The 19,644-nt window shown below is 47.5% G+C and overlaps 1 protein-coding gene across 2 annotated transcripts in view; it reads right to left on the bottom strand.

The window, feature by feature from the left end:
- Rilpl (Rab interacting lysosomal protein like) overlaps window positions 1-8,710 on the bottom strand; it is a 291,487-nt gene extending 282,777 nt beyond the window's left edge. Inside the window, exon 1 of one of the 2 annotated variants that reach the window (XM_045754758.2) lies at window positions 8,163-8,710. In XM_045754758.2, the coding sequence (XP_045610714.1) occupies window positions 8,163-8,462 (300 nt within the window). In that variant the 5' untranslated portion in view covers window positions 8,463-8,710. The remainder of the gene's footprint in view (window positions 1-8,162) is intronic. The other variant, XM_045754759.2, reaches the window with a different exon arrangement.
- Between the last annotated feature and the right edge of the window lie 10,934 nt (window positions 8,711-19,644).

The following is a 19,644-nucleotide window of genomic DNA, read 5'->3' as shown; positions in this document are numbered from 1 at the left end:
CTAATCTTTATTTGATATAACTGAAAAACTCTTTAGGCCTTTGCCTTTGCTCGCCCTGCTATGCGAACTTCATAGTTTCTTTTTGCCTTCCTTATCTCTTTTTTAACATTTTTAAACAGTTGCACGAATTCTTGTTCTAAAATGACTTTTCCATTTTCATTCCTTTTGTACCAAGCTTCATTTTAACATATAAGGTTCTTCAGACATAGTTATCCATTTGGGGTTGTTATTATTCGATCTAATCAATTTTTATGGGCTTTGCTTCCAACATTTTTAAACTTAAATTTTGATCCACATCGATTTGTTACGTCATTCATCGCGAGGTTCACATCTCGCTCCATTACCGGCCCACCCCCCAGGCCCAGGTCTGTCCAATCTATCCCATCAAAGAATTAGTCCATTAAAATCAGTTTTCCGGAATTCTGACACTAACAAAATTCTCGCTTACACGTCTATTCCATTCTATGTTTAATCTGGTTTTGGTAGTATCACTCTTCCCACTATCGTCAACTAATTCTAAATCTTCTGCTTCCGTATTCCCTGTTTAAGCCAGTTTATTCCACTAAAATTAAAGTCACCCATGACATAATTACTAAATCCGTTTATTTGATATTCAGCAAATAGTTCCTTGTTTTCTACATTTGTCCATGTTTCAGTTACTGCAATACCTATTGTTGCTGTACAGAAAAGAGCATTTAAACATTTAAATCGTATATTTTGTTCCTTAGACTTCTACTATTTGTGTAATATACCTTAAGTGTATTGTTATCTTGAGGCCCTTCTCCTTCCCTGTTCCTTTTACCCATACTTCTCCCTGCCAACACGAACTGTTATTGTCTCCCTCCCCATCCCACTATCAACTAACAGTATAAACAAACCCTCCAACCACAGATTCCAACGAATTGCCAAATACATTCCCCCCCCCCTTCCCAGTTATCAATTTTTATCAATATTGCTTTCGATTTGCAATATTTCCCTGGTGATAACTGATTTCAAATGCCCTAGAGAAACATCTATTTCCAACCCCAACCCCCTTCTCTGAAGAACGCCACATATGATCGGAATCCCTCCCCTTACTCGTAACTATTCCTACTGGTGTTTTTAACCTCTGAATCAGTGCCTTCCTCCTAACTCGTCCTCCTTCATTACCACCGGCACTGAGTCAATTAACAGGTTTGTTCCCATTTCCAGCCACAATATCACATTCATATTGTTTACAATATCGCCCATTCCTGCTCCCCGATAACAACCCCTAACCTGCTCCCCATATTTCTGGCACAAACGGTTCTATCCAAATACCTCACCTGGGAATCATCCACAACCGAAATTCTCTTACTTCCTTTGCCGACGCTCCCGGCGTTACCCGGACCTTCCTACATCACTCGTCCTCCAACACGGCGAATGAGTTGAAGTTCTTGACAAAAGCTGTAGAAGGCCTTATAGTCTTCCTAAGTCCCCTATCCTTCGTGACAAAGATGAAACCTTCCTATGGCTACTCTCCTCCTCTGCCTCTCACGCAGGTCGTCCGACACTGTCCTCAGAGCAACATACACCCACCATTACTGGTAACTTAACACAACTGTGTTCCAGCAGCACCATCAAACATATCCCTCGACTGTGGCTGCCTACGTCCCAAAATATCCATGTAAGTTAGAGGCGGGCATGCAAAGCAACATTGTGCAACAAGCTTGTGTAGGCCTAGTCTCACTTATAAACTGCCCTTCAAGACGAGGAGGCTGCATTTGTATGTTAAGAATCTTTTGCCTCTGATGAAACTAAAATGGCTAAAGGTCAGTAGGTGGCCCAGGGCGGTGTTCCCAACCTTGTGTATCATTCATCTTTACCAGCCACGGTCCCACCCGTGGACCCCACCAGCCACGGTCCCACCCGTGGACCCCACCAGCCACGGTCCCACCCGTGGACCCCACCAGCCACGGTCCCACCCGTGGACCCCACCAGCCACGGTCCCACCCGTGGACCCCACCAGCCACGGTCCCACCCGTGGACCCCACCAGCCACGGTCCCACCCGTGGACCCCACCAGCCACGGTCCCACCCGTGGACCCCACCAGCCACGGTCCCACCCGTGGACCCCACCAGCCACGGTCCCACCCGTGGACCCCACCAGCCACGGTCCCACCCGTGGACCCCACCAGCCACGGTCCCACCCGTGGACCCCACCAGCCACGGTCCCACCCGTGGACCCCACCAGCCACGGTCCCACCCGTGGACCCCACCAGCCACGGTCCCACCCGTGGACCCCACCAGCCACGGTCCCACCCGTGGACCCCACCAGCCACGGTCCCACCCGTGGACCCCACCAGCCACGGTCCCACCCGTGGACCCCACCAGCCACGGTCCCACCCGTGGACCCCACCAGCCACGGTCCCACCCGTGGACCCCACCAGCCACGGTCCCACCCGTGGACCCCACCAGCCACGGTCCCACCCGTGGACCCCACCAGCCACGGTCCCACCCGTGGACCCCACCAGCCACGGTCCCACCCGTGGACCCCACCAGCCACGGTCCCACCCGTGGACCCCACCAGCCACGGTCCCACCCGTGGACCCCACCAGCCACGGTCCCACCCGTGGACCCCACCAGCCACGGTCCCACCCGTGGACCCCACCAGCCACGGTCCCACCCGTGGACCCCACCAGCCACGGTCCCACCCGTGGACCCCACCAGCCACGGTCCCACCCGTGGACCCCACCAGCCACGGTCCCACCCGTGGACCCCACCAGCCACGGTCCCACCCGTGGACCCCACCAGCCACGGTCCCACCCGTGGACCCCACCAGCCACGGTCCCACCCGAGGTCCCCAGCCAAACAAGGCAGGGCAAAGCAGCGTGGGGGGGGGGCAAAGCAGCGTGGGCGTGGGGGGGGGGGGGCAAGGCAGCGTGGGCGTGGGGGGCAAGGAGGCGTGGGGGGGGGCAAGGCAGCATGGGCGTGGGGGACAAGCCTGTCGGAAAATCCGACACCATTTTATATCATACAGATAATAGCTGTATTGTATAAACAAGTTACCCATAGAAAACGTAACTTGTAGTGGAATTACCGTCTATAGAAAACGGGATATCATCACCACATACTATTATAATTCACCAGCTATTCTGCTGGGAATTATTCTTAAATACATTAGTCTTTGGACTTTACCATCATAAAAACATCTTATATAAATTAACTTAATTATCAATATTAAAGTAGAGTAAATGTGACCCTTCTATCACTTTCTGAAATCTGGACAAAGTAGGCCAGGCGTCAGGGGAAGGAGGGAGCCATTGTTGTGTCACCTCCGAGACGTGTGGAGCAAATTTAGCTCCTATCATATCTGGACAATGTCGGCCAGTAACGTCAATAGTATGGAGTGTTAAACAGCCATTGTTTATATTGAGACCAGAGGCTCACACGGGAGCAAATTCGGCTCCTGTTAAATTTACTTGGACGTAGTGTTATGGAAACCAAAGGTGTACCATTTTTCAACACGCTGTCTACATATCAAGTTAAGTGTTCTTTCCGAAACCCATTATCTATCATTAGTGGCCATTAATGTCATTGGGTAGGGTTAGCCGGTTAGAACGCGAAATCGCCTCATACTAAAGGTAATTAAGCCAGGTCTTCATGTTCCATGTACAGTTTTCTCTGAAATACTTGTCATATATAGGTTTCTGGCTTTACAGCTAGCGCCCTTTTGACAGGTCAAGACGAGGAAGCAAGATTTGTGCACCAGTTACTGGGTGATATGGAAGCTACCTCAAAGAGGATAATTTGGTGTCTACACCCTAGTTATACCTGGTGGACTAACCTGCTGTACTATAAGATAAGGAACCTCTTCAATGTATGTAGTTAATTTTGTAGTTTGATTGGCTGCATATATATAAACTAATAAACCCCCCCTAATGTGTAGAGGATCGATTTGTGAGATTATGAGATTATTGCAGAAATACAGTCCACTTATCATTATACAAATTGCTATCGAAGAATATAAATTAACGTAAATATAAATTCATATAAATTAAATAAATATAAATCTCACAGGTCGGTTTCCACATTATTTGGTCATCTTCGAACCGGATGACGGATTATTTGATCCTTTGAACCCACATTTGGTCATCTTAGTACCGGATGAACCAGTTAACCAGTGGATTCATTAAATATACTAGTGCAGTGTGATTTAAACAAAGCCAGTCAAGACGGCAGCGTAGCCTCGAGGGAGCTCAGGAGCCTCCCTCAGCCCAGATCTGCCTCATCAGCGGTTTCATGCACACCCACAGAGATTTGGTGGCGTGTTATTCTGTGAAATGACAGCGCTAATATAGAAGCCAGCCAAATTAGTGACTGTGTCGCGAGATTGTTCACGGATTTCGTGGTGTTACATTTCGCGAGAGATTATCTACGAATTTTGTGGAGTTTATTTCGCGAGGTCAATAATAATATTTAATACTTCTAGATAATATTAGAAGTTTCATAGAGGCTAATTAAGAGGCTATTATCAATAATTGTGTATATTATTTCTCCAAAATAGAGAATCATTTAATATATATTGCACTAGTGATCACAGTATATTTACTAATTGCCAACCCACAACAGGGTAGGATATTAACCATTGACTAGTTGAACTATTATCGTTCATCCTAGTCCCATTATTACCATAGTCAGTTGTACTATATTAAACAACTTAACACCATTAATGAATGGTGCAGACCCTATTTTGGGTGTAATTTTTATCAACTCGAGTTGAGTTGTGTATATATAATAATTTACTTATGATCATTACACCTTTGAGTGATTAATTAGTGTCTCTACCATCCTAGGGTGATATAGAAGAGCTAACCTAAAGGTACTTCCAATGACACTGGTTTATCACTCAAATCATTAGTGTATGATTGTATATATATAATGTGTATTAATTTTAAGTGCTAACCTCTAGTAGAGGTAGGATTATTGCTTAGTGAGTTCAGAATTTACCCTAGGCTACCATCAGTGCTTGTTCAGTATTATGAGCAGCCCAAGTACAAGCCCCACAAGGCTTCACCAACTAGCCAGGATGGATAATGCAGGGAGAATGAAAAGAACCCTTGCAGGTCTTAAAGGCCACTTAACAAGACAGATCAAGAAATGTGAAGATTTGTCACAACAATCTCAAGTTGATTATGCTGACCTGGAAAGCTATTATCAAGCAGCTGCAGGTAAATTTGAGCAAATCAAATGCCAAATGGCTGTCCTTGTGGGGACAGACTACTACCATCAATTCATTGGTAGCCCTACTAAATATCAGGGCATAACCATGTTAAACTCTGCAGGAGGTAAATTACTCTCAGGCCCAGTATCAAGCCTGAGGAGACCTATGCCTGCAGATAAACAATACCAGTAGAAACCTAAATTTGTCAGCTGATTATATTTCTCCAGTAGCATTATACTAAGGAGATTACAGCTGACTATAGTAACAGAGGTTGATGTTAGTATCATCATTTAAAGCTGAAGATGAGTTCATGAGGCCTCAGTGGCAAATCAGTGAACAGTAGCCTAAAACAGCTACAAGTCACTGCGACCAATGTCACTGAACCCACTGCAGTCTCAGAACCATACTTTACTTTAATGATGAGCTATTCAATCTTCTGAATCAATTAACTAAATTAAACCCCAATAAATCTGATGACTGATTTGATACATTTATTATTTAATCAAGATGTATTCCATGGGCCTCAGTGTTTATATATCAGTGACCAGTTACCTGAACAAACTTCAAGTTATATCTAATGTCACTGATCTCACTGCAGTCCCTGAATCATACTTGACTGTAGTACTTGATCACATCCAGTCTTCTGGGTTAAATAATATGTAATAAGGCTTGAATATTAGCCTTTCAAGAGTTAACAGGGAAATGAAATCGCATTAGACTTCTAACCCCTGCAACTCTAGTACGGGACATCCGTCCTGTACGAACAGACACATAAATGTGTGATTACTAACTACTAACATCAAATTAATCTAATAATTCGAAGGAGGAGTATCGGTGTTCGTCTGTTCTAAATAGGACTTCGACCCGTGAGCAGCCCCCTGGGGAATTATGTCGGAAAATCCGACACCATTTTATATCATACAGATAATAGCTGACTTGTATAAACAAGTTACCCATAGAAAATGTAACTTGTAGTGGAATTACCGTCTATAGAAAACGGGATATCATCACCACATACTATTATAATTCACCAGCTATTCTGCTGGGAATTATTCTTAAATACATTAGTCTTTGAACTTTACCATCATAAAAACATCTTATATAAATTAACTTAATTATCAATATTAAAGTAGAGTAAATGTGACCCTTCTATCACTTTCTGAAATCTGGACAAAGTAGGCCAGGCGTCAGGGGAAGGAGGGAGCCATTGTTGTGTCACCTCCGAGACGTGTGGAGCAAATTTAGCTCCTATCATATCTGGACAATGTCGGCCAGTAACGTCAATAGTATGGAGTGTTAAACAGCCATTGTTTATATTGAGACCAGAGGCTCACACGGGAGCAAATTCGGCTCCTGTTAAATTTACTTGGACGTAGTGTTATGGAAACCAAAGGTGTACCATTTTTCAACACGCTGTCTACATATCAAGTTAAGTGTTCTTTCCGAAACCCATTATCTATCATTAGTGGCCATTAATGTCATTGGGTAGGGTTAGCCGGTTAGAACGCGAAATCGCCTCATACTAAAGGTAATTAAGCCAGGTCTTCATGTTCCATGTACAGTTTTCTCTGAAATACTTGTCATATATAGGTTTCTGGCTTTACAGCTAGCGCCCTTTTGACAGGTCAAGACGAGGAAGCAAGATTTGTGCACCAGTTACTGGGTGATATGGAAGCTACCTCAAAGAGGATAATTTGGTGTCTACACCCTAGTTATACCTGGTGGACTAACCTGCTGTACTATAAGATAAGGAACCTCTTCAATGTATGTAGTTAATTTTGTAGTTTGATTGGCTGCATATATATAAACTAATAAACCCCCCCTAATGTGTAGAGGATCGATTTGTGAGATTATGAGATTATTGCAGAAATACAGTCCACTTATCATTATACAAATTGCTATCGAAGAATATAAATTAACGTAAATATAAATTCATATAAATTAAATAAATATAAATCTCACAGGTCGGTTCCCACAAAGCCAGCGTGGGCGTGGGGGACAAGCCAGCGTGGGCGTGGGGGACAAGCCAGCGTGGGCGTGGGGGACAAGCCAGCGTGGGCGTGGGGGACAAGCCAGCGTGGGCGTGGGGGACAAGCCAGCGTGGGCGTGGGGGACAAGCCAGCGTGGGCGTGGGGGACAAGCCAGCGTGGGCGTGGGGGACAAGCCAGCGTGGGCGTGGGGGACAAGCCAGCGTGGGCGTGGGGGACAAGCCAGCGTGGGCGTGGGGGTCAAGCCAGCGTGGGCGTGGGGGACAAGCCAGCGTGGGCGTGGGGGACAAGGCGGCGTGGGGGTCAAGGCAGCGTGGGCGTGGGGGACAAGCCAGCGTGGGCGTGGGGGACAAGCCAGCGTGGGCGTGGGGGACAAGCCAGCGTGGGCGTGGGGGACAAGCCAGCGTGGGCGTGGGGGACAAGCCAGCGTGGGCGTGGGGGACAAGCCAGCGTGGGCGTGGGGGACAAGCCAGCGTGGGCGTGGGGGACAAGCCAGCGTGGGCGTGGGGGACAAGCCAGCGTGGGCGTGGGGGACAAGCCAGCGTGGGCGTGGGGGACAAGCCAGCGTGGGCGTGGGGGACAAGCCAGCGTGGGCGTGGGGGTCAAGGTAGCGTGGGCGACAAGCCAGCGTGGGCGTGGGGGTCAAGGTAGCGTGGGCGTGGGGGACAAGGCAGCGTGGGCGTGGGGGACAAGGCAGCGTGGGGGACAAGGCAGCGTGGGCGTGGGGGTCAAGGCAGCGTGGGCGTGGGTGAGAGGAAGGGGGCCAGGAATGCAGGGAGGGACCCGACAAGGTCACCCAGACTGTCAACAACACCCCCGCCCCCCTTCACGAACACCTGTCATCCCCTCCACCAATATCCCTCCCCCCCCCACTCAACCCCCCACAACAGCTGTGCTGTGCATGCATGTGCGTGCAAATGCGCGTGCGTCATGCGTGCAGGCGTGCGTCACGGGCATGCATGTGGCGTATATAGGAGAGGCGGTTGGGCTCACCCTCTCGTAGCGCTGCCTGTCCTCCGCCTTGCCGATCTTCTCGTTCTCCAGGTGGATGATGGTGGTCCTCAGCTCCTGTATATAGGAGGAGGTGGACTCGTGCCTGGAGGCCAGCTTCTCCAGCTGCTCCAGGGCGCTGATCACTCTCGGCATCAGCCCCGTCACCGCCTCCGCCCCGTTCCTGTCTATCATCTTCTCGAATTCCTTGCCGATCTCCGACGCCAGGTCGTAAACGTCCACCACACTGATACGGAGATCCTCCTCCTCCATATCGCGTTCGATTTCAATTTGGAACGGCATGAAAGATAGGGTGTGAGGCGGTCCGCCGACACGTTCACAGGAGAGACCCGAGCGACACTGGCGGGGAGGATCAGCTGATGGTGGCGCGAGCCACCTGGCGGCCGCTCCCGCAACCTCCGCCAGCCATAGCGTTTTCTGTCACCGCTTGGCTGCCTTCACCTGGCGCTGGCTGCCTTCACCTGGCGCTGGCTGCCTTCACCTGGCGCTGTCTGCCTTCACCTGGCGCTGTCTGCCTTCACCTGGCGCTGTCTGCCTTCACCTGGCGCTGGCTGCCTTCACCTGGCGCTGGCTGCCTTCACCTGGCGCTGTCTGCCTTCACCTGGCGCTGTCTGCCTTCACCTGGCGCTGTCTGCCTTCACCTGGCGCTGTCTGCCTTCACCTGGCGCTGTCTGCCTTCACCTGGCGCTGTCTGCCTTCACCTGGCGCTGTCTGCCTTCACCTGGCGCTGGCTGCCTTCACCTGGCGCTGTCTGCCTTCACCTGGCGCTGGCTGCCTTCACCTGGCGCTGGCTGCCTTCACCTGGCGCTGGCTGCCTTCACCTGGCGCTGGCTGCCTTAACCTGGCGCTAGCTGCCTTCACCTGGCACTGGCTGCCTTCACCTGGCACTGGCTGCCTTCACCTGGCGCTGGCTGCCTTCACCTGCCGATACCCCTACTTAAATCTCTGAATATGTTAGATATTAAGTCACTGCACATTCTCTCATGTGTATTATACATATATAAAACGCTAAACTGTAATGCCAATCCTGACCTCAAAAGCTTCATTGAAGGTTGTAACAGAACCCATGAGCACCACACCAGAAATAAATACAGTTTTGATATTCCAAGAGTACGACTTAATCAAACTAGAAATGCTCTACAAATCAAGGGACCCAGAATGTGGAATGACCTTCCCAACCATGTTAAAGACTGTACCTCTCTCAACCAGTTTAAGATAAAAACGAAGCACTACCTAATAAATTCCCTGTAACCTACATTACCCCTCTATTGTCAACCATTGTCTGGTTTGTTTAACAACGCTGTTTGTCGACCTAATTGTATTTGTGCTGCTTTTTCAGCCATGTTCCCCCCTTTTTTTATCTCTATTTTTATTTGTTCTCAACACATTTTATTCTTTATACTCAATTAGTATTAAGTTTTAGTCATTAATGTTTTTCATGCCCGAAACGCTTTGCGTAATAGTGGCTTTAGGCATTGTATGTACTAGCCCTATCTATATATCTATCATTCTTTGTAAACTCTCTTGTATGTATGTACCTTACCTAAATAAACATTTATTTTATTTATTTATTTACTTGGCGCTGTCTGCCTTCACTTGGCGCTGTCTGCCTTCACTTGGCGCTGTCTGCCTTCACTTGGTGCTGTCTGCCTTCACCTGGCGCTGTCTGCCTTCACTTGGCGCTGTCTGCCTTCACTTGGTGCTGTCTGCCTTCACCTGGCGCTGTCTGCCTTCACTTGGTGCTGTCTGCCTTCACTTGGCGCTGTCTGCCTTCACTTGGCGCTGTCACATTACACCTTCCTTCACAATATTCCAGGTGTGGCCATCCCTCACACCTCACAATGTTCGAGGTGTGGCCATCCCTCACACCTCACAATGTTCCAGGTGTGGCCACCCCTCACACCTCACAATGTTCGAGGTGTGGCCATCCCTCACACCTCACAATGTTCGAGGTGTGGCCATCCCTCACACCTCACAATGTTCGAGGTGTGGCCATCCCTCACACCTCACAATGTTCCAGGTGTGGCCATCCCTCACACCTCACAATGTTCCAGGTGTGGCCACCCCTCACACCTCACAATGTTCCAGGTGTGGCCACCCCTCACACCTCACAATGTTCGAGGTGTGGCCATCCCTCACACACCTCACAATGTTCCAGGTGTGGCCACCCCTCACACCTCACAATGTTCCAGGTGTGGCCATCCCTCACACACCTCACAATGTTCCAGGTGTGGCCATCCCTCACACCTCACAATGTTCCAGGTGTGGCCATCCCTCACACACCTCACAATGTTCCAGGTGTGGCCATCCCTCACACCTCACAATGTTCCAGGTGTGGCCATCCCTCACACACCTCACAATGTTCCAGGTGTGGCCATCCCTCACACCTCACAATGTTCCAGGTGTGGCCATCCCTCACACCTCACAATGTTCCAGGTGTGGCCACACCTCACAATGTTCCAGGTGTGGCCACCCCTCACACCTCACAGTGTTCCAGGTGTGGCCACCCCTCACACCTCACAGTGTTCCAGGTGTGGCCACCCCTCACACCTCACAATGTTCCAGGTATGGCCATCCCTCACACACCTCACAATGTTCCAGGTGTGGCCACCCCTCACACCTCACAGTGTTCCAGGTGTGGCCACCCCTCACACCTCACAGTGTTCCAGGTGTGGCCACCCCTCACACCTCACAGTGTTCCAGGTGTGGCCACCCCTCACACCTCACAGTGTTCCAGGTGTGGCCACCCCTCACACACCTCACAATGTTCCAGGTGTGGCCACCCCTCACACCTCACAGTGTTCCAGGTGTGGCCACCCCTCACACCTCACAGTGTTCCTGGTGTGGCCACCCCTCACACCTCACAATGTTCCAGGTGTGGCCATCCCACACACCTCACAATGTTCCAGGTGTGGCCACACCTCACACACCTCACAATGTTCCAGGTGTGGCCACACCTCACACCTCACAATGTTCCAGGTGTGGCCATCCCTCACACACCTCACAATGTTCCAGGTGTGGCCATCCCACACACCTCACAATGCTCCAGGTGTGGCCACCCCTCACACCTCACAATGTTCCAGGTGTGGCCATCCCTCACACCTCACAATGTTCGAGGTGTGGCCATCCCTCACACCTCACAATGTTCCAGGTGTGGCCATCCCTCACACCTCACAATGTTCCCAGGAGACATTGTCTGACTTTCTGTCTGTCTGTCCGACGGTAGCGCCAGGGTCGGCGTTCAATCCCCGACCGTCCAAGTGGTTGGGCACCATTCCTTTCCCCCGTCCCACCCCAGATCCTGATCCTGACCCCTTCCCAGTGCTATATAGTTCTAAAGGCTTGGCGCTTTTCCCTGATAGTTGCCTTCCCTTCCCTGTACAGGTGTTGCTGCAACACCCAACACACCCACCACACCTGCAACACCCACCACACCCACCACACCTGCAACACCCACCACACCCACCACACCTGCAACACCAGATGAATATGAGCAAGAAGACCTGATAATCACCACCAGCAGTGTTGCCAAACCACTGAGAGCGACAACACCTCCTACATGACAACACTGTGCACAGGGCTTAACCCAGCAGCTGGGTTAAGCCCCAGGAGCTCCACCTCTTCACCCAGCACCTGGGTTAAGCCCTAGGAGCTCCCCCTCTTCACCCAGCAGCTGGGTTAAGCCCTAGGAGCTCCCCCTCTTCACCCAGCAGCTGGGTTAAGCCCTAGGAGCTCAACCCATCACCCAACAGCTGGGTTAAGCCCTAGGAGCTCCACCTCTTCACCCAGCACCTGGGTTAAGCCCTAGGAGCTCCCCCTCTTCACCCAGCAGCTGGGTTAAGCCCTAGGAGCTCCTCCATCTTCACCCAGCAGCTGGGTTAAGCCCTAGGAGCTCCTCCATCTTCACCCAGCAGCTGGGTTAAGCCCTAGGAGCTCCTCCATCTTCACCCAGCAGCTGGGTTAAGCCCTAGGAGCTCCTCCATCTTCACCCAGCAGCTGGGTTAAGCCCTAGGAGCTCCTCCATCTTCACCCAGCACCTGGGTTAAGCCCTAGGAGCTCCCCCTCTTCACCCAGCAGCTGGGTTAAGCCCTAGGAGCTCCTCCGTCTTCACCCAGCAGCTGGGTTAAGCCCTAGGAGCTCCTCCATCTTCACCCAGCACCTGGGTTAAGCCCCAGGAGCTCCACCTCTTCACCCAGCAGCTGGGTTAAGCCCTAGGAGCTCCACTAGCACACGTCCCCGCGCCTCCTGGGCTTGTACTGTACATAATGTAATGTGAAGGGTAGGGAAGGTGGTGAAGGGTAGGGAAGGTGGTGAAGGGTAGGGAAGGTGGTGAAGGGTAGGGAAGGTGGTGAAGGGTAGGGAAGGCGGTGAAGGGTAGGGAAGGTGGTGAAGGGTAGGGAAGGTGGTGAAGGGTAGGGAAGGTGGTGAAGGGTAGGGAAGGTGGTGAAGGGTAGGGAAGGTGGTGAAGGGTAGGGAAGGCGGTGAAGGGTAGGGAAGGTGGTGAAGGGTAGGGAAGGTGGTGAAGGGTAGGGAAGGTGGTGAAGGGTAGGGAAGGTGGTGAAGGGTAGGGAAGGTGGTGAAGGGTAGGGAAGGTGGTGAAGGGTAGGGAAGGTGGTGAAGGGTAGGGAAGGTGGTGAAGGGTAGGGAAGGTGGTGAAGGGTAGGGGAGGTGGTGAAGGGTAGGGAAGGTGGTGAAGGGTAGGGAAGGTGGTGAAGGAGAGGGAAGGTGGTGAAGGGTAGGGGAGGTGGTGAAGGGTAGGTAAGGTGGTGAAGGGTAGGGAAGGTGGTGAAGGGTAGGGAAGGTGGTGAAGGGTAGGGAAGGTGGTGAAGGGTAGGGGAGGTGGTGAAGGGTGGGGAAGGTGGTGAAGGGTAGGTAAGGTGGTGAAGGGTAGGGAAGGTGGTGAAGGGTAGGGAAGGTGGTGAAGGGTAGGGAAGGTGGTGAAGGGTAGGGAAGGTGGTGAAGGGTAGGGAAGGTGGTGAAGGGTAGGTAAGGTGGTGAAGGGTAGGGAAGGTGGTGAAGGGTAGGGAAGGTGGTGAAGGGTAGGTAAGGTGGTGAAGGGTAGGGGAAGGTGGTGAAGGGTAGGGAAGGTGGTGAAGGGTAGGGAAGGTGGTGAAGGGTAGGGAAGGTGGTGAAGGGTAGGGAAGGTGGTGAAGGGTAGGGAAGGTGGTGAAGGGTAGGTAAGGTGGTGAAGGGTAGGGAAGGTGGTGAAGGGTAGGGAAGGTGGTGAAGGGTAGGTAAGGTGGTGAAGGGTAGGGGAGGTGGTGAAGGGTAGGGAAGGTGGTGAAGGGTAGGGAAGGTGGTTCCTGTAGAATTAAAATGCTTTACAGGAACATCTGCCCCACGGCCCACAGAATGAAAGCGTCCTGGAAAACTTTCTTGACAGATATGTGACCTCTTCCCACACCAAACAATGCCCCTTGAGAGAGACGAATGTCGCCTATGCCTATGTCTTCCCGTGCCCAATTGGGTCTGTCAATCCCAACGAACTCAATATATAGGCAAGACAACAACATCCCTTTCGAGGCGCCTAACAATGCCCAAACAGCAAGACCCAATGAAGGAAGCTATATTCTCTGTACATAACCAGACTATCACCAGAGATATGCTCACATCCTACAGTCACAAGAGAGGAGTGGACATGGACGCGGCATAACACATCAAGCACACCACCAGCCTATCTGTCAACAGCCAACTACCACCCACTTACAGTGTGCCAACCTCCACAGCACGAGGGAACACACAACATACTGCCTCAGCCATCATAGTAACACAACAGATTGGTAAAATACAATGAACCAGTTGGCCTATAAGTAAGGTACTTCACCTTCACCTCATCCTCAACTATATATCCGCCAGCAGAAAACTTGGTAACCATTCCAACTCTGCCTTTGATAACGTTACCAATAGTTAACGAAACGTACCTCTTAGCGTCAGGACCAATATAATTGTTAAATTTGTACTGTATATGTATATATCAAATGATAAACCTGAATAGCAACTCAGGTTCACTATAAATAATTAAAATTCCAACTGCCGTTCCTGGGACGAAAGCTTCCGGCCGCCTGATGCTGGAGATTACCTGTTGTAGCTTAAACCTGGACCAGATGATAGTGTTCACCACATGACCCGAATGCACTCGGCCATTTGGGTTGAAGGACTTCATAAACACTCCAATGCTTTTTACGAAACGCTTTTAGGCGTCAGACCAAACAAAAATATAAATAATGAATTTTGGAGAGTTAATTTTTCAATTACCCTCGACAATGAGGAAAAACGTAAGAAATATCGAGAAGATTCGTGTTAGAATTATTAGTCTTACCCTTTCGGTCATATTCAACAACAAAATTATATATATATATATATATATATATATATATATATATATATATATATATATATATATATATATATATATATATATATATATATATATATATATATATATATATATATATATATATATGTATATATATATATATATATATATATATATATATATATATATATATATATATATATATATATATATATATATATATATATATATATATTTTGGTAGCAGTCTTTCCTGTAGACATATATTATAAGTATGACCGAAAAAGTAAGATTAATAATTCTAACTCGAATTTTCTCGATCTTTCTTACGTTTCTTTTCACTGTTGATGGTAATTCAAAAATCAATTCTCCAAAATTCATTTTTATTTCTAGTCTGACGCGACACTTGAGCGCTTTTCGTAAAACTTATTACATTTTCAAAGACTTTAGTTTACACACACACACAACTTTAACTGAATAGATTTATTGTACACCATGGAGAGTGGTAGGCACAGTGCTTCTGCTCCTTCCTTTTGAAGCCATGGAGATTCCATCCGGGCCCTATAGCCTTTGTCACGTCCAAATCTAGCAGATGCTTCCTCACCTTCCCACTTTGTAATCACAAACTCCTCTAGTGGTGTCTGGTTTGATGTTCCCTCCCTTATCTCTGGGACTTCTCCTTGCTCTGAGGTGAAGACTTCCTGGAATTTCTTATTGAGTTCCTCGCACACTTCCTTGTCGTTTGTAGTGAATCTTTCTGCCCCTATCCTCAGTTTTATTACCTGTTCCTTCACCGTTGTTTTCCTCCTGATGAGTCTATGCAGCAGTTTGGGTTAAGTCTTTGCCTTGCTCGCTATGTCATTTTCATATTGCCTCTCTACCTCTCTTCTCATCCTGACGTATTCATTCTTGGCGCTCTGGTATCTTTCTCTGCTCTCTAGTGTTCTGTTATTTCTATAGTTTCTCCATGCCTTTTTACTTAGTTGCTTTACTAGCATACAACTCCGATTAAACCATGGGTTTCTCATCTCCATTTCATTTTTTCTTTTGGACAGGGACGAACTTATCTTCTGCCTCCTTACCCTTCTGTGTGATGTCTTGAAATGTCTTTTCTCTGAGCTCTGTTTCCCAAGCTATTTCAGTTAGGAATTTTCTCATCTAGGGGTCTTCACAGAAGAGAAAACACGCAATAATTCGTGTTCTGACTATCTTGAGGTTATCTTGAGATGATTTCGGGGCTTTTTAGTCCCCGCGGCCCGGTCTTCGACCAGGCCTCCACCCCCAGGAAGCAGCCCGTGACAGCTGACTAACACCCAGGTACCTATTTTACTGCTAGGTAACAGGAGCATAGGGTGAAAGAAACTCTGCCCATTGTTTCTCGCTGGCGCCTGGGATCGAACCCAGGACCACAGGATCACAAGTCAAGAGTTCTGTCCGCTCGACTATGTAAAATTATTTTTACATAATGGTTACCCATTGGTTTGTGTTCTATCACCTCACCCAAAAACAAATATAAGCATGTTGACCAGACCACACACTACAAGGTGAAGGGACGACAACGTTTCGGTCCGTCCTGGACCATTGTCAAATTGACTTGAGAATGGTCCAGGACGACCCGAAACGTCGCCGTCTCTTCACCTTCTAGTGTGTGGTCTGGTCAACATAATTTAGCCACTTTATTGTGACTCATCGCCTGCAAATATAAGCATGAAACAGAGTACATAAAAATTTGTCTTTGAAAGTATGAGAAGTCTCTTGCCAAACGCTTCTAGGCATCAGACCATAAATAAAAATGCGAAAATGAACTTTGGAGAGTTAATTTTTCAATTACCCTCGACAGTGAAGAAAAACGTAAAAATATAAAAAGTAAAAAATAAGAAAGAGGGTAACTACAGAAGGCCTATTGGCCTATACAAGGCAGCTCCTATTAAGATTGCATAAACTGAAATGCAAATACAATACACTGGAGTGCTGGGCTGTATGAATAGCATATGAATGTTGTTTTACGAATAGCATATGAATCTCTTTCCTCACGTTTAAAACAACATTCATATTCATACAGCTCAGCACTCTAGTGCATTGTATTTGCATTCCAGTTTATACGATCATTCTTTCAACTTCATTCTATCGACTGAATAAGTGTGGTTCTCTTTGTGCTGGGCAGCGGGCTGCGGCGAGGCTCCTCTTGATTATGTCGATGACTTCTTCAAGTCTTGCAATTTTACCCTGTGATTTACGACATATCAGGCCATAATGACCATATTGGTCTGCCATCGCAGTTCCGCAGATGCACCTATGTTCCATGAGGATGGGGGCGGCAAGGTGAAGGGCAAGTCCAATGCGGAGAGCATCATGATTGAGGCAAGTTCCCAGGGCTGCATTGGGCACAGCAAATAAAAAAATCCCCGGCATGGGGTGCTGTTACCGCTAGGAGGCGGGCTTTGTTTTCAGCATCTGCGTTTTCAAGCATTGTTGTGGCAGTCTTTTCCATTATGGGGCTATCCTAGTGGGCCTGTTTGTGGTCCTTTGGGGCATGTGGTCGGAGAAGAGGGTGTGCAATGGTTGTTCATCTGGCTGCTTCGATGAATATTTGATCATGAGTTCCCGCTGTCTCTCATACACTCTGGTAGGATCTGAGGATATATATATATATATCCTCAGATCCTACCAGAGGATCTGAGGATATATATATATATATCCTCAGATCCTACCAGAGTGTATGAGTTCTGGCTACTAGGTACGACATATATATATATATATATATATATATATATATATATATATATATATATATATATATATATATATATATATATATATATATATATATATATATATATATATATATATATATATATATATATATATATATATATATATATATATATGTTGTACCTAGTAGCCAGAACTCACTTCTCAGCCTACTATGCAAGGCCCGATTTGCCTAATAAGCCAAGTTTTCATGAATTAATGTTTTTTCGTCTACCTAACCTACCTAACCTAACCTAACCTAGCTTTTTTTGGCTACCTAACCTAACCTTACCTATATATATAGGTTAGGTTAGGTTAGGTAGGGTTGGTTAGGTTCGGTCATATATCTACGTTAATTTTAACTCCAATAAAAAAAAATTGACCTCACACATAGTGAAAAGGGTAGCTTTATCATTTCATAAGAAAAAAATTATAGTAAATATATTAATTCAGGAAAACTTGGCTTATTAGGCAAATCGGGCCTTGAATAGTAGGCTGAGAAGTGAGTTCTGGCTACTAGGTACGACATATATATATATATATATATATATATATATATATATATATATATATATATATATATATATATATATATATATATGTCGTACCTAATAGCCAGAACGGACTTCTCGGCCTACTATGCAAGGCCCGATTTGCCTAATAAGCTAAGTTTTCCTGAATTAATATATTTTCTCTAATTTTTTTCTTATGAAATGATAAAGCTACCCATTTCATTATGTATGAGGTCAATTTCTTTTATTAGAGTTAAAAATTAACGTAGATATATGACCGAACCTAACCAACCCTACCTAACCTAACCTAACCTATCTTTAAAGGTTAGGTTAGGTTAGGTAGCCGAAAAAGTTAGGTTAGGTTAGGTTAGGTAGGTTAGGTAGTCGAAAAAACATTAATTCATGAAAACTTGGCTTATTAGGCAAATCGGGCCTTGAATAGTAGGCTGAGAAGTGCGTTCTGGCTATTAGGTACGACATATATATATATATATATATATATATATATATATATATATATATATATGTCGTACCTAGTAGCCAGAACGCACTTCTCAGCCTACTATGCAAGGCCCGATTTGCCTAATAAGCCAAGTTTTCATGAATTAATATATTTTCTCTAATTTTTTGCTTATGAAATGATAAAGCTACCCGTTTCATTATGTATGAGGTCCATTTTTTTCTATTGGAGTTAAAATTAACGTAGATATATGACCGAACCTAACCAACCCTACCTAACCTAACCTAACCTATCTTTATAGGTTAGGTTCGGTTAGGTAGCCGAAAATGGTAGGTTAGGTTAGGTTAGGTAGGTTAGGTAGTCGAAAAACAATTAATTCATGAAAACTAGGCTTATTAGGCAAATCGGGCCTTGCATAGTAGGCTCAGAAGTGCGTTCTGACTACTAGGTACGACATATATATATATATATATATATAAGTATGGAGTAAGAGAGATAAGAGTGTAGTCATAAAGCCAGAGAGTGTTCCCTCAACACTTGACTCATCAACCAATGTAAACACTGCCATCATTACCTCACACCACTAACAACTGACTCAACAGTTAGTGATGAAACTGTGGCAGTGACACAGTACTGTGAGTACACTGTGCCGCCGCCGCTCACACACTACTGAGAGTACACTGTGCCGCCGCCGCTGACACAGTACTGAGAGTACACTGTGCCGCCGCCGCTCACACACTACTGAGAGTACACTGTGCCGCCGCCGCTCACACACTACTGAGAGTACACTGTGCCGCCGCCGCTGACACAGTACTGAGAGTACACTGTGCCGCCGCCGCTCACACACTACTGAGAGTACACTGTGCCGCCGCCGCTGACACAGCCCGGCCTCCTGTGATGAGAGTACTTACAGTAACAGCCTGCTGGAACATGCCAGCCTCTTCCCTCGCACCCAAAACAATTCACTTTACTTTCAATTAATTTTATATTGTTGAAACTCCCCCCGCCCCCGGTCAAGTGCTATCACTGTTGGTAGTGTGAGGGGCACTGTTGGTAGTGTGAGTCACTGTTGGTAGTGTGTGAGTCACTGTTGGTAGTGTGAGAGTCACTGTTGGTAGTGTGAGAGTCACTGTTGGTAGTGTGAGTCACTGTTGGTAGTGTGAGTCACTGTTGGTAGTGTGAGAGTCACTGTTGGTAGTGTGTGAGTCACTGTTGATAGTGTGAGGGGCACATCCGGTCTGAATGTGTTTAATTATTGCATGACAGTCAGCACAGCGGGGGAACCCCTGACCTTTGACCCGTGCAGTGGCCCCCCCCCCCGGCTGGGGGCTCGGGGAAAGTCTCCCACTTCCTCTCACCTGGACCTGAGCTGCCTCCTGGGTGCCACCCGTCACCCTCACCCGTCACAGAGACTACCTACAAAGAC

The sequence above is a fragment of the Procambarus clarkii genome, chromosome 37, assembly GCF_040958095.1.
Source record: "Procambarus clarkii isolate CNS0578487 chromosome 37, FALCON_Pclarkii_2.0, whole genome shotgun sequence".
Taxonomy (NCBI): Eukaryota; Metazoa; Arthropoda; class Malacostraca; order Decapoda; family Cambaridae; genus Procambarus; species Procambarus clarkii.
Note: the sequence above shows the minus strand (reverse complement) of the source record. Positions and strands in the feature narration are given on the sequence as shown.